The following is a 14,596-nucleotide window of genomic DNA, read 5'->3' as shown; positions in this document are numbered from 1 at the left end:
AGCAGTGTTATTTCTGAATTTAATGCAACCAGTCTTCATGTTTTTTCCACTGCCAAGAAAATGTGCAAAGAAAAAGCAATGTAATCAAAATAAGATGTGCAATTAAATCATATTAATAATATCAAGGTAGACATGGCTGCTGAGGTACCACAGCAGGTATTTCTGTGAATCAGACACATGGAGGATTCGATGCTAATCCACTTACCAATCTGATGTGTTTAGGTAATACATCAAGATGATAATTGTGTGATCTAACACAGCCCCTAATAAAATAGGATGACCTCTCTGCCTTGTCATTAACTGGCAACACAAACAGTTAACAACACTAATGGTATAATCTGAGGGGCCTGGCATATGTACTGTGGACAAATAAAATGACCTGACACACATATGCTTAATTACCCAAACAAGAGTAACGACTTGATAGGTTCATCACAAATCCACAGAGATGAGTAACGTCGGCTGAAATGTCTCTGGTACGGACATTTTAGTCTTAGTGTGACTGACATGTTTACTGTATCCTCACTGGCTGAGGAATTGCTTGTTGACAAATAAGCAAGCTATGAGCTATGGTTGGCCTGGGAGTAGAATTCAGGTAGGAAAAAAACTAGGTAAAAATTCTACCCTAACTGAAAGTCATGCATGTATAAATCCAGCGTGAAAAAGAATCCATCCTTCATGGTTGCACCCCTCGTTTCCCTTTAGAATGTAAGGTTATAGACGGATAGCCCTGCAATGCCACCATTGGCTATTTTTATCTTTATCTGAAAATGACATTGTCTGGCAGCAAGAGCAACATGGAGCAACAATGTTGTTCAAATGTTAAACTGCATTTTCTAGTATACCGTTTGAAAAGTATAAAGGCTTCAGCTGTGTACTGATGCTTTTATGGCTACAATAGAGCCCTGAACGAAATGCTTGAACTCTCATTCCATTAGGTGACTGAACGCTCACACGAGTCCAAGATACTGTGAAGCCAGCCCCCCTGTCCCTAAGAGTCAGAGTGTACACTGCTCTAGATAAGAATATCTACTTTATTATGGCATACAATTAATGAACTGCTTTTTAATGACTGGTCTATTTATAGATCCATATGTCAGTAAATCTGCAAAGCTTGCATTATATGTAGCAATTTCAGAGATTTTAGAAACCTTAATAATCAATTCATTTGTTGATGTTACAAGCGACCATCCTGTACAGGGTCATGGGGGGTGTCGTATATGTTTCAGGGCAGGGTTACACCTTGCATGGAGATGCCAGTCTGTCACAGGGCACAGGGTAGGGGTATACCCTGGATTTGATGCCAGTGCATTGTAGGGCAAACACATGCATAAGCATTAAATTAAATCATTCATCCACCCATCATTCATCCATCCATCCATCAGTCCATCCATCTGTCAGTCTTATCCTGGTCAGGGTTGCGGGGGGGCTGGGGTTCACCCTAATGTGCAGCCTTCTACAGGGCACATACATGTGCATGCATCAAAATAAAATGACAGGTAAATGTAGCCTAAATCATTTCAAATGTTGCTAATTGCACCCTCTCCTCATTTGCTCATTAAGCGATCAAGTTCCATCCCAGCGAGCAGGTCGGGACCATAGTTACAGGCGAGATATATATACAGTATATATATTTTACCATCATATTTGAGAATCATTGCTAACAGCGGTAGTCGCTAAACGAGGAGAGAGTGTACAACACTTACCTAGATACATGTATAATGATACGATTTGACCCAGGACACACCAGAAGGGTTACATATACCCACTAGTCTGTAAAATCGGTATGCTCGGAAAGAGAAGTCTGATCTTCTTCCCCATGAAAAGCCATGAGAAGATAAAGATGTTTACACAACTTGCATTATTAAAATGTAATTCATGAATGGCCATCCCTACGATAACAGATGTCTTAGGAAATATATTTAAAAGATATAGACACATCATACCATATGGTATACGCTCCAGTGAGAACAGCACAAACCCCTTTGATCTCCCCCTTTGTGGAGAGCTCAGAATGTTCTCAGGAATATAGTGGGTACAATTACAAAGTACACCTTAAATTATACATTAGAGATGCACGCACAAATATGTGGCGTATGGTACTTCAGTTCTTACTAACAATGCTGAAGCTTTCATGCTCACTTCATTTTAAAAATAAAACAAGTGTTTCTCAGTCTGTTACATAATAGGAATACATATAATTCAGCAAGGATAATGCAGGAATTAAGATCTCTAATTAACTGGCTAAAAGGGTGAGGAAGGGGTACACGACCATGTACTACAGTACGAATAACAGCTTCTAGAACATCATAGAAGAACTGGAGCTAAAATATTCAGCTAATTTAATAATCCAGCCTTTAAAGGGCTTTAATACACATAGTGGAGAGTCTCAAGGAAACTGTTCTTTGACCACTGTAGAAACAAAAGATCTTATTAAACAAAGCAGATCTAAAATTTAGGTCAGAGGGAATGAAAGATGTCACGTTCTGGCAGCTCTCGTCTCAGCACTTGAGAGAATGAAGAAGCGCTTCTGGGCGACATCACTGAGAAGGAGGAGCGCGGAGTGGCAGGCGGCTCTGTGCAGTGATACCAGCACACTGCTGCCTTTCTGCTTCACTGCTGGTGCAGTGCAATTCGATCCATGATTCTGTGAAGCGGTCTAGTCTATGAGATAACAACCTGCGAATGCTGTATTAATGAATGCATTGTGCTCACGCACGGGAGCATGTTTCTTTGCGTCTGAGTTAATTTATACGCTAAATTATTCATGTAGCTGTGCTTTTAAGGTAAGTGAGGCTCAACATTTCGAGTATGCCTCACCGAACTGGCATTAACGTACAGGATGGGAGATGGCAGGAAGGCATAGATGTTTCCAGATGTTTTTTTACCTATTTATTTTCTAAGCATTATCTCGGACTGGAGCCAAAAAAGGCAGAGATAGAGAGTTAGTGAGGAGATGCTGAGATAAACGCTGTTGATGGTCTTTGCTTTATGAAAACCTTTGACCTCAGAGGCTGCCTAGGACTGCTCTGTGCTGCTAAGCAGCGGAAGGGGTTTTCCGGGTGGGGGGGGAGTCAATAGGAGGCCGTGAGGGAGTGCCAGAAGCAGGTTGGCAGGAGGCGGCGCCGACGCGCGCTTCCTCACACCACTCTCTCTCTTCCTCTCGGCCGGTGCGCCTCCTCCATGAGGGCGCCTCCCCAGCGCTGAGGGCAGAGCGTCCTGAGGAGTGCACAGGAGCAGGGGAGTGCTCCTCCTCAACGAGCGGAGCACTGACACTCTCAGCCCAGCTGGCAGGAGCGACCGCGAAGAGCCGGTCTGCGGCAGGCTCTCCTGCCGACACGCACACACACATACACACGCGCAAGAGAGCGTGAGCTGGAGCCCACGCACGCACACACGCACACACACACGCATCACTCCCCCTCCCAGTCCAGGGGCTGGGAATTTCAAAGAAGCAGAGAAGCACACAGTGGTGGCACAGCGTTCCGGAGGATTGCTCTCTGAGGAGCCTCCCGCGCTCTGCTTCAGCTTCAGGGAACGCCGCGGGGCAGGAGCTCCCCCCTGCTTCACTACCGGACCTTCGTTCGTGCCTTGGGGCGGGGGTGGGGGGGGCCGATGCCGTTTGGACACGTCGACCAGCTCGCTCTTCTCGTCTTAGTCACGCCTCGCGTTCGGCAAGGCTGAAGGAGCGCAGAGGAGGGGAGAGGCGGGCCGGCATTTTATTTCCACCCGGAGTTCTGCCACGGGCTGAGACGCGGGATCGGATGGCCCAGCAAGGGGCAGCGGCCCACCAGGACATGCTGGCGGTGCCGCCCATGGAGAGGCACACGGGGCTGAACGAGGACCTGGTGAAGATCCTGCGGGAGAACCTGCTGCAGCAGCAGAGGCCGCGGGCCGCCCGCCGGTCGCCGTCGTCCATCTCGCCCCGACTGTCCCCCACCACCATGTCGCCCCGCAACTCGCCACGGCTGCTGCGCCGCATGCTGCTCAGCAACGGCACGCACAAGCAGCGGCGCTTCACGGTGGCGCACACTTGGTAAGCTGCAGCCGTGCCTCTATGTGTCGCCGCGCGTCTCTCCCCGTGTGTCAGTACCTTCATACTTGCACACATCCTTACATGATTGTCAGGCTGACATTGTCAGTGAACCGGCTGCCCTCGGTACCCCGTGGGTGTTGGCACACCTGTCCATGCTGGGGCTTGCCAACCCCCCCCCCCCCCCAATTCAAAGCCAGAACCTCAAGTGAGCTGAGACGGTGGCTTTACTTTATCTCTTCTGCCAAGGTATCCGCTCCCCCCGCCCCCTCCGTCACCATAGTTACAGCTGCCATTTATGCTTCTCATTACTTTCCTCACCTGTGTGGAACAAAGCATGTTCTCCTGATTTAATGTTTGACGTTTTCCTGTAAGTCGGAGAGGAGTCGTCGGTACGTCTCTCAGTCTCACTTTCAAATGGCAGCAGTTACTTTTAGGTTTTATTTTACAAACAGTAATGCCTGCCATTAAAAAAATCGATTCTGTTGGCTAAGTGCATCGTGTTTGATGAACACTGCACAGCTGAATTTGAGCTCCTGTAATTAGAAGGGAAGGATCAAAATGCCAGGTTCTCGCGGAACTCTCCGGTGTCCCCGCACACACAAATGGCAAAGGACTAACAAGCATGGTGAGGATGAGGAGGATGCTCTCGTTAGCTGCCCTTACATTTTATTGCATCGGGTCGAGCTAAAGTGTATAATGCAGTGCCCAGTATCATGCTGAGGTGTTTTACTTCAGTTTCTGGAACTCATGTTAGAAGAGTAGGTCCAGGGGCGTGTGTCAGGATGAGCCTCGCAGACAGGGAGGTGCTGGAGCTCTGCTATGGTGGAAGCGCTCTGCTTGTTCATTCCCTCAGTCTTTACACAGAACACGGGCCCCTTGAACAAAATCCCAGCCCTGTCCCCTTTCTCGCTGCCCTCCTACCTGGTGCAACGCGATAATGATTTGAATCTTATTCCAAATCCTCTCCTCCAGACCAGCTCCCTGCGCTCCGTGCGGTTACCCTGTACGCCTCGTTTATGAGATCTGTGGAATTATGTCATTTCAGTAGAAAATTCTGCATTGTCATGCCCAAGCCCCCTCTCTCTTTCCATTTCACAGTTTGTGCACAAGCCCGGAATAGATTTTTAATCTCCAGCTTTGAGTATTGCCTCATCCCCTTGCCACTTCAAAAAATTGGTCTTCTAGATACTCTGAACAGAATTGTCTTGGTTCTCGTTGTCACGGATTCTCACGGCAGCCTTGTAAAGTGTGCATATTCCGAGTTTGTCTGAATTTTTGATTGCATGGAGGCTGATAAATCAGAAGTAGGAATGAAGCCAGCTGTTTGTCCGCAGGATGGCCACCACCATTGTTCACAGCGTCATCGTCATTACTGTCATCGCATTGCTGCCTCTGTCTGCTTCCCTCACACCAGTTGTTCTGCCGTCAAAGTGTATTTTTCAAGTACAATAGTCTTGAAAATTGGACTAATGGGTTTGGAAAACGGAAATGCTGCACAGTCTATGTCCAGTAATGGCAAACGGGGCAAATATCTCATGCACAAATAGGTTTATCATATTTACATGTGTATAAGTGCAGGAATATTTTTATATGACCGAATTAAATAATAGTCGTTTTCAGAAATGGCCATTTAGAAATTTCTCACATTTTTTTCAAGTTCAGAAAAGATGATTTTATCTCTAGCATTTGGTATCCTACATCCATATAATAGTTTTGGAGCAAACAGTATGCTGAATTTCATCCTGCAGCATGTCACAGAAACGCTCGGAGTGCACTGTCAGTTGGGCACCTGCTGGTTGGTTATCAACATGATTATGGAGAGAAGAGAAAAAAATCTTCAAGATCTCACAGACAGCTGTGGCTTCCTTGGCTGAGCTCAGTTGTAAGCAAATCCGGATGAGTCTGTGATTTGCTAGCCATGTACAGTAGTAGTTATGGAGCTGAGAAAGGTAACGTCCTTCAGTCGCTTCGGATAACTTCAGCTAATGTGCAACTCATACCAAGAGCAAAACCTCAAAAAGGGCAGAGCTGCTATGGTCTTACAAGCATGATTTGATTTGGTTTCCCTGGGATCCTCTGTCTGCGTGGGTAAACATCACAGAGGGAAGGACACAGCATGCTGCCCCATCTGCAGGAAGACAGCCTACCCTGCCTCAGGAGACGTGCTGATGAAGTCCAGGCCTTTTGTAATGTGGAAGAATAAACCTGTATGGATGGATGGATGAAAGAAAGAAAGAATCATTACTAAAACAGTGGTGTATGATCCATAGTTTGAATTTCTGCCAGGGCTACTTTACTTGGTAACAGCATTTTTAATACAGACACTCCTCTACTTACGAATGAGATATGTTCTGAACGGCTGTTCGTAATTTGAAATGTTCGTAAGTCATTATTCAACATCCTTTTAAGGGTATACGCAAGTACGAAGAGCTAGGATGCTGGGAGTACGCACGCTACGCTGCTGCGCGACGGGAGTAGCGGCCAGAAGTCGTACTAGGTGGAACTGGCGTGCAGAAAAAAAAAAACTGATGTTGTGGACAGGAAACGGGAGCCCAATGAACATAATTTGGACTCTTCGTTCGTATGTCTGAAAGTTCGTAAGTTGAAAGGTACTAAAATAACATATGCTTAAAGAGTTATCCATTTAATAATGAATGGTAAGGCGTTAAACTAAATTAGCTGTAGCACTTAATTGGTTGTTACTAATTAGTTCCTACTTAATCATTAAAAAGCCTTTAAAGGTAAATATTAATTTGGCTTTATTGGGTTTATTTGAAGGGGAAAAATGAACAAAGTGTATGATCTTTTTTTACTGCCAAGAACTAGAACAAGAACTGTCCAGTACTCTCATTACTGTTCATTCTGTAGTTGGGTAAGGGAATGAACAGTTGTACTACGGTGCCTCTGCTCGGTGCCTGTTAGTGTGTTTGAGTATTGGTGCATTTTTTGTTTTCAAGCTATAATGAGATTGGGTTGATAGCTGATTTAAGCAGCAAAATAAGTGTTGTCTAGGGCCAGAACAGCGGGTTGACACAGGGACTAAGGAGCTGCTAGTCACAGATCTTTGAGAGCGGTGTCCTCCTTGTTAGGCACTAGGGATTTGGGTGGGGGGGTGGGGGGGGGTGAATCTCTGCATTGAATGACTTGTATACATGTGTGTGTCATGCAATGGACTGGCATCCCGTCCAGGGTGTCCCCTGCCCTGTGCCCTGTGATGGACTGGCATCCCGTCCAGGGTGTCCCCTGCCCTGTGTCCTGTGATGGACTGGCATCCCGTCCAGGGTGTCCCCTGCCCTGTGCCCTGTGATGGACTGGCATCCCGTCCAGGGTGTCCCCTGCCCTGTATCCTGTGATGGACTGGCATCCCGTCCAGGGTGTCCCCTGCCCTGTGCCCTGTGATGGACTGGCATCCCGTCCAGGGTGTCCCCTGCCCTGTGCCCTGTGATGGACTGGCATCCCGTCCAGGGTGTCCCCTGCCCTGTGCCCTGTGATGGACTGGCATCCCGTCCAGGGTGTCCCCTGCCCTGTGCCCTGTGATGGACTGGCATCCCGTCCAGGGTGTCCCCTGCCCTGTATCCTGTGCTTCTGGGGCTGGTCACCACGTTAACAAGGTGACCCTGCCTTGTTAGATGCATATGTGGAAACGGATTTAAAGTAGTGATTTTAATACAGCTTTTATAAAATTTTTTGTTTATTGCCATACTCATTCATCATTTCCAAGTTCATTTATTGGCAATTCTCACTTTTAATTCTATCTTTCATTTATATATTGATTTCTTCTTTTGTTTATTCATCCATTTGTTCTTTTGTTTGCTTCTAAATTTTAATATCTTTAATCCTCCTCAGATGCATGCCCTGTTTGTTAGCAAATCCACATGCAAAATAAGACTTTGATGTGAGCCTGTGCAAACACCAGGGCGGACAGTCCATACACCTTTAGGCATACCCGTCGCTGCTGCGAATTTGCATCTCTCCCTGCAAGACAAGCGTGCTTCACTAACGTCGACCGAGACTAATCAAGCTGGCTGCATTGGCTCCAAACATGCTTGTAGGTGCACCCTATCACCAGCTTCCACTGGGAGAGCTGGATGGGGGTAGCTGAAAGGCTTTCCGTGATGGATCATACTCTCCACGCCGGCTGTTTCTCATAGGTGTGTTGACTGAATGATTAAACAGAAACAAAAAAGGCTTCCCTGTTTCCTGGTTTAATGGCAGACTTTGATCGTGCTTTGTTCTTCCTCCCAGCAGAGAGTTGCATTCAAGCACTAATTGTTTTTTGAACCATAGAAATGCTATTCTGCACCCTTCAAAATGCACTGTACATATTATTTACATAAATATCATGTCATTTGCCTAGCAGATGCCCATGTCCATTGTGCAGTGAGCAGTGCACTAGCCAGATGTGATCCAGGCTAAATAAAGCCAAACTGAATATCAACTAAACACAAAAATAAACCCATTAGTCTCTATCATTTTCATGCGTTGTTTCTTTTTCAACTTGGTGCGAAGTAGCAGAAAATATAAGGTAATGAACCAAATTCGCACAGGGTCGCAGGTGTGATAGTTCAGTGTTTTCTGTTGTGTTTAAATTTGCTTTTAAAGTGCCTCTCTGATCCAGCACTTGGTATAAATGTCTTTATGGACAGTTCATTAGATAATGTGGTTTGGATAGATCTATGATGCCGCTCATTTTCGCTATAAATTTACTGTCTGTGAAGTCTGTTCACTTCCCATTTACATACGGAATCCACAATTTCATACTCGTTACAAAACTGAGTGGCAATTATGTCAGTAATAAATACTGGTTGTATGCAATATTAATGTGAATCATTGACAAATTACAATATCAGTTCTGTTAAATAGAAACATAGATATAAATATATATCAATAATTTAATAAATGAATCACTAAGGGTGACAAAAATCCAATCTATCCATCGTTCTTTCTCGCAGTATGTGTCAGAGCCTCTGCTTAGCAGCACAGGAAGCAGGCAGGAAACAGCAGATGACCGCTAACAAGAAAATCTATCATAATCTTTAATTCATCCATTGATAAAAACAAAAGAAAAAAGTTCATTTTCATCCAAAAACTATTTCAATCAATTGGTCAATATTAACCTAAAATACCCTAGAAAAGCTTCTTCCTTGTTTATCACGTTCTTCACTCTGCACCCACCATCTGAGCTGAGCTTTCCCAGGCTGCAGAAGTCGGGATTTTAATGTTTAAGCTGCTTGGTGTATATATTTATATTGCTACGGGAGCCCCAGGTGTGTAGACCGCACAGCATGAAACGCTAGATCAGTGAATTGTTTTGCAGCCAGCTAGACCCCCATCTGTCCATCTTGCCTAAGCCTTTAACAAGTAAAAGAGATACTCCCAGAATGCAGAGGAAGGCAAACTCACACAGACATAGGAAGCACCTGTGAGAGCCCACACACACCAGGTGCTGGGAATCGAACCCACTGCCTTTGAGGTATGAGGCTACAGTGTAACAGTGCGCCAGGATGCTGCCCTACCAATGTTTATATTTGATAGAAATCGTCAAGAATTGAATAAGTCATTTGTATCTGGCTTTGTCCCTCAATTATTGCAGGTGTTAGTAAATGCCTGCTTTTCACAACATAATGCAATTTGGTTCTGGCAGGCATTTGAAGTGAAGTGTTATAAAAGGTACTTGAAGGTTCTATTATGCTCAGTTTGCAAGTCTGTTTCCTATTGAACAATGAATGACTGTAACTTATTATGGGCTGTCCAGCTCCATGCACTTCCTATTTTGTGCCAGCAAAAGTCTTGCTTTCCATTTTTCAGTAGCAAGGAGCCTCTTGTTTTCCTTTGCAATACACCCAGCTTTGGAAAAGCAAAATATTCACATTCAGCTGTTTGCACTCACAGTTGTGCTAAATTTTATTATGCTTTATACTTTATTTACTCTGTTTTTATATACTGTGTTTGTTTTGTTCTCCACATACATTTTAAAACAACCTTGTTTTACCAGACAATAGGTAAACCTGTAATAGTAGGTTAACAGTACAAATAAGCAAATTTCATTACATTTTTCACTATAATACTGTGCTGTAAGCATGTTAGCTGAACAGTATGGATTCACTGGAATACATTAGTTCTTACATTCAAGATGGCAGAGGTTTCCTCAAGTACACAAAATGAAATTTGTGAAACTGTCAGACTTTGCTTCTAGCAGTGACTCCTCTTTGTATTAATGCCCAAACAACATTGGTCACGACAAAAATATTTGCATGCATTTAGAGCCAGGAAGCTAAAAAGAAAAAGTTAATTGATTAATAATAATTTTGTATCATCCGTTTCCCATAACCACTTATCCAGGAAAGTTAAATATAACATGCTTAGTCTTTTATAGTGCAGGTAGGAATGCTTGTTTTAAACCTAATCAAATTGGTAATATAACTGTTCTGAATGTCTACTTGAGTCATAGGAATTAATTTTCTGGAAGAATCAACTCATTGGCTCATAAAATGGGGTAATTGAGGGAGCAGGAGATGTGCGCCTTGGGTATCTTTAGGATTTCAACACAGTTTATGCTTTGGTCCTTAAAGAGTCCTTGTCCCAATTCTGCTCATGTTATTTTGTGGTAGAAAATCCCGTGATTCAGCGCTGGTATCAAGTCTGATCTTCCTGCGAGACCCCTAACAGTAATCTGCTATAACTTCCATGTATACAACCAAGGGTGTAGGAGAGATATTGGGGGTGGACACAACTTAATAATTTAAATATAAAGGTCATTATTTTGGGGGGTAGGCGAGTGAAGCCAAATAAAATATTGGTGGGGGGGTGGGTCATGTTCACCCCATTCCACCTGGTTCCTGTAGCCCAGTATAGACTAAGGGAAAACTGTTAGAGTTGGTTCTGATGCAGCTACTGCTTCTTTGTAAAGTAAAATGTGTGTGATGATGTTTTATGCTTTCCAGTTTAAAAAATGAATGCAATTATCGGTATGTTTGTCTTTTCCAATAAACCATTCATCTTCCAGTAGTTTATTCTGGTGAGGGTAATGGAGCCTGTCCATCATAGGGAAGATATATGCACAATCATACACGACAGGCAACCCAGAGAGGCCCAGTGACTGGGCTTTGGACTGCAGGAGACAGCTGGAGCACCCAGAGTAACACTGCATGACACAGGGAGAACATGCAGACACCACCCACATAAAGGGCAAAGGTGGAATTCAAAGCCGTAACTTGGGACAGGGCTGCCCACTGAGCCACAGTGCCAGGCATCCCTTGTCTGTTGTTGACATTTTATTTATCCATATTGCATAGTTGTGCATAGATGCTGTCATCCAGTTTGCCAAGCTGCCTTATTCTGAAGTTGTCATGGTCTTGCAGTCGGCAGTATGACAGCCCCTCTGAATACTCTGCTGTGGACAGCTTAAGAAGCACCGCATTATACACTGTATGTGTATAGCCTACTGATAGCAGACTGCCGTGTTGCCAGGTCACATCTGTAGTGTTTCGATGAATATTTTCAGGGCATGGCCTGTGTCTTTGGTTAGATGGCTACTGTAATCAGTAATCATCTGCATGTCTGCAGTATCTTACAGAACAGCAATGACACAGAGACCTTCTAACATGTAATAGGCAGTATGCACTGTTGCCTTATGTTTCTGGGACCAGGGTTCGAATGTCCGCCATGGCTTCGTGTGTTCTCCCTGTGTCATTGTGGGGTTTCCACCAATTAGCTGGGGTTTCCAATTAGCTGAGGCTAATTGGAGTTACCACATTGTCCATAGGTGTGCATGTGTGAGTTTGTGTGTGTGTGTGTCATGTGATGGGTTGGCGCCCCGTCCTGGGTTGATCCCTGCCTTGTGCCCCCCATGACCCTAAATAGGACAAGCGGTTACAGAAAATTGATGGAAGATGAGCATTCATATGAAGAGAATATTGGGTGAAATTTTGAGCCCAGAATTACAGTAGTGGTTATATACTGATTCCCATTGTCCTGCCATGACCTGCCTCCTCTCATTCCACCAGATGGCACGTTTAATGTGTTTTGATCCAAAGGGATTGTTTTCATTCTGTGATGGTGGGTACCTTCCCTGTGTAATGGGCTGTAAAATACTAATGCACTGTCTACAAGATACTGGTCACTTGGAAGACAAGGACATTATTCTTCCTCCAGTATGGCCATGTAAAACAAATTAATAGCTAGAAAGAAGGATTAATTAACTTCAAGAGCTTTTGCAGAAAAAAACCTAAATCAGTTGTTTTTGCTACAATTGCGCAACTCAGACTTGAGTTCTGTTTTCAGAAACGGCTGCACATTTTTATAGTGGCGTTTTTGTTTCCTTTTATCTACTCATGGGCACTAACGCATCTCCTTGAGATTCTTGTTAGTTCCATAAGCTTATTTGTCTTCAAACCACCTTGCAAAAAGCAGAGCCTTTATATTTAAAGTTTTATTGAGTGCTTCAAGCAAATTAAACATACATTGTGGAAGTAAAAATCCTGCATGTAGGGGCACCGTAAGGCAGGGGGGTGATTCCAAGTGCCCCTGAGTGACAGGGGGCCTAGAAAATTTGGAAAATTGCTGGATTGGTCTGGACCGGGGGACCTGATCTGATATGCCTTCATGGGGCCCAAAATCTCCAGCAACACCCCTGGGTGCATTTAACAGAACTACTAGTAAGGAAAATGCATTTGGAACACACGTTCTAACAGTCTTATTTTTATTTGTGTTAAGTAATAAATAAACTAAACCAGCGTTTCCCAATCTGGTCCTTGGGGATTCCCAGACGCTCCATGTTTTTGCTCCCTCCCAGCTCCCAGCTCCCAGCTGGAACAAAAACATGGACTGTCTGGGGATCCCCTGAGGACCAGATTGGGAAACACTGAAGTAACACAAAAAGGAGCCAGTTCTGACAACAGTAGAAAGGGCTGCAAATATAACATTTTTGTATCAAATGTCTGTAACTGTAGAAATGACCAAGTGCCCAATTACTGTAAGTGTAGATTTCCAGATTTTCTGTTTGGTGCATGGCTTAACTTTGTAGAATGTGGCTCTTTTAGTCGATGACAGCATTCTAACAACTTAGTCCTAGTTATTCCCCATAGATATAGAAACTAACTTGCTAACTGTCACAATACCTTTTTATATCTGAATTTCATTCTATTTTTTCGTCATCGATAAAGCTTCTTAATTTATTTACCCCATTATTGTTATTTTTTCAGAATGTATGCAGAATAGAAAATTGTCCCTGTAATATAGAGGAAACGGTCTCTTAGCAACCACAAAGTATACTGCTTCCATTCCAGAGAATTGGTTATGCCCTTTGCCCTGAAATGTTATATTTGAACCGCTGATCTTAATAGACTATTGTTCTACAGTACCTTGCAACCACTGGCAAGTTTACTCTGGTAGTTAAGTTTTTTTCTATTTTCTTTCTAAAGATAATATTAAAGTGACTTTGTCTTTGATCACGGATCAAGTGCAAAGGCATTCCATTTTCTGTGTGCATGTTTATCATTGTGATTGACGTCAGAGTCACACAGATCCACTGAAACCACGAACATACCCAGGACTGCATCAGACCATGAAGCTGAGTGAAGAACTGGATGTTAACAGAAAGACTATTCTACTCTAATTTATAATAAAAGGTGAGAAATCCACGTATGACGACGCTGAGGCTGGAAACATTTGGCATTTGAATTAAATGCTCTTCTTAAAATAGGCAGCCCTTCGCCTGATGTCTTTGGCGATTGTGTTCCTTGAAATCTTGGAAGCCTTGAGGCTCAGTGTCACACTGCTGGACAGTGTCCTATTAGCCTCTCCCACAACCTGCTGTTTAATAACAGGGTTTCATCCCTCACCGGAGGGGTGATATCTGTCTGCCAGGGAGGGGGACAAGGTCTCCCTGGATCTGCTGGTGACTAAATTTAACCATCTGAATCAATTGCTGCTTTTAATTCTCAGCAGTGGGGTGTACTGGGGACGTAGGGGCTGGTCTGCTATTACCAGTGATGACTTCACTAACTACAGTAGGCAGGTGTTTCAGCTGAAACTGGATTTGTGGGCAGACTTCCAGCTTTATTACCAACCCCCTAAGAAGAATGCTGCTCTTTTACCTTTGAAGAATGAGTGTAATCATGGCACGCAGTAGTCTGGCGGTGTAAATCTGAGATGCATGTAAGATGCTTTATATAAACGTGTCGGCTTAGCAAATAAATGGCAATAATGTTGTGTAATGCGTTAAAAATATGGGCGATGCGGGTAGCATGGTGGGAATAGAAGGCGATAATGTCTTAGCTTAGGGAATTTAAGTAGGATGTGCTATATAATTAAGGAAGAACTAAAGGATAGGGAAACGTTTGGATTGTTTTAACATTGAGAACAGTGAGAATATGATTCTTATTTAAATGTACCTTTTTACTGCCTTCACCGCTTCTCTCCAAAGCAGTATGTCACTCATTTAGGGCTCTGAATTTGAAACCTTCCTTCCCCATGTTTATTATAACAGGATCATTCTTCATATTTGAGGCTTTTGGTTAGCAGGTGCACTTCTTGTCTTACAATTTAGCCATTTATATG

At 43.9% G+C, this 14,596-nt stretch overlaps 1 protein-coding gene and 1 long non-coding RNA gene across 9 annotated transcripts in view; one reads left to right on the top strand and one right to left on the bottom strand.

The window, feature by feature from the left end:
- The window catches only part of pde4d (phosphodiesterase 4D, cAMP-specific), a 293,242-nt gene that overhangs the window by 147,594 nt on the left and 131,052 nt on the right, over window positions 1-14,596 (top strand). Inside the window, exon 1 of one of the 7 annotated variants that reach the window (XM_023802841.2) lies at window positions 3,159-4,036. The exons of the other annotated variants lie outside the window; for them this stretch is intronic. Coding sequence (XP_023658609.2) covers window positions 3,765-4,036 — 272 coding nt within the window. The 5' untranslated portion in view covers window positions 3,159-3,764. Of the gene's footprint in view, window positions 1-3,158; window positions 4,037-14,596 lie in introns of those variants that run through there. 7 annotated transcript variants of the gene reach the window in all.
- LOC111839179 (uncharacterized) overlaps window positions 1-14,596 on the bottom strand; it is a 29,255-nt gene that overhangs the window by 13,518 nt on the left and 1,141 nt on the right. The window contains exon 3 of one of the 2 annotated variants that reach the window (XR_011988314.1): window positions 6,080-6,241. This is a non-coding gene — a long non-coding RNA (uncharacterized lncRNA). Of the gene's footprint in view, window positions 1-4,292; window positions 6,242-14,596 lie in introns of those variants that run through there. The other variant, XR_002837046.2, reaches the window with a different exon arrangement.

Source organism: Paramormyrops kingsleyae, chromosome 2 (genome assembly GCF_048594095.1).
Source record: "Paramormyrops kingsleyae isolate MSU_618 chromosome 2, PKINGS_0.4, whole genome shotgun sequence".
NCBI lineage: Eukaryota > Metazoa > Chordata > Actinopteri > Osteoglossiformes > Mormyridae > Paramormyrops > Paramormyrops kingsleyae.
The sequence above is the reverse complement of the archived record's forward strand: the minus strand, read 5'-3'. Positions and strand labels throughout refer to the sequence as shown.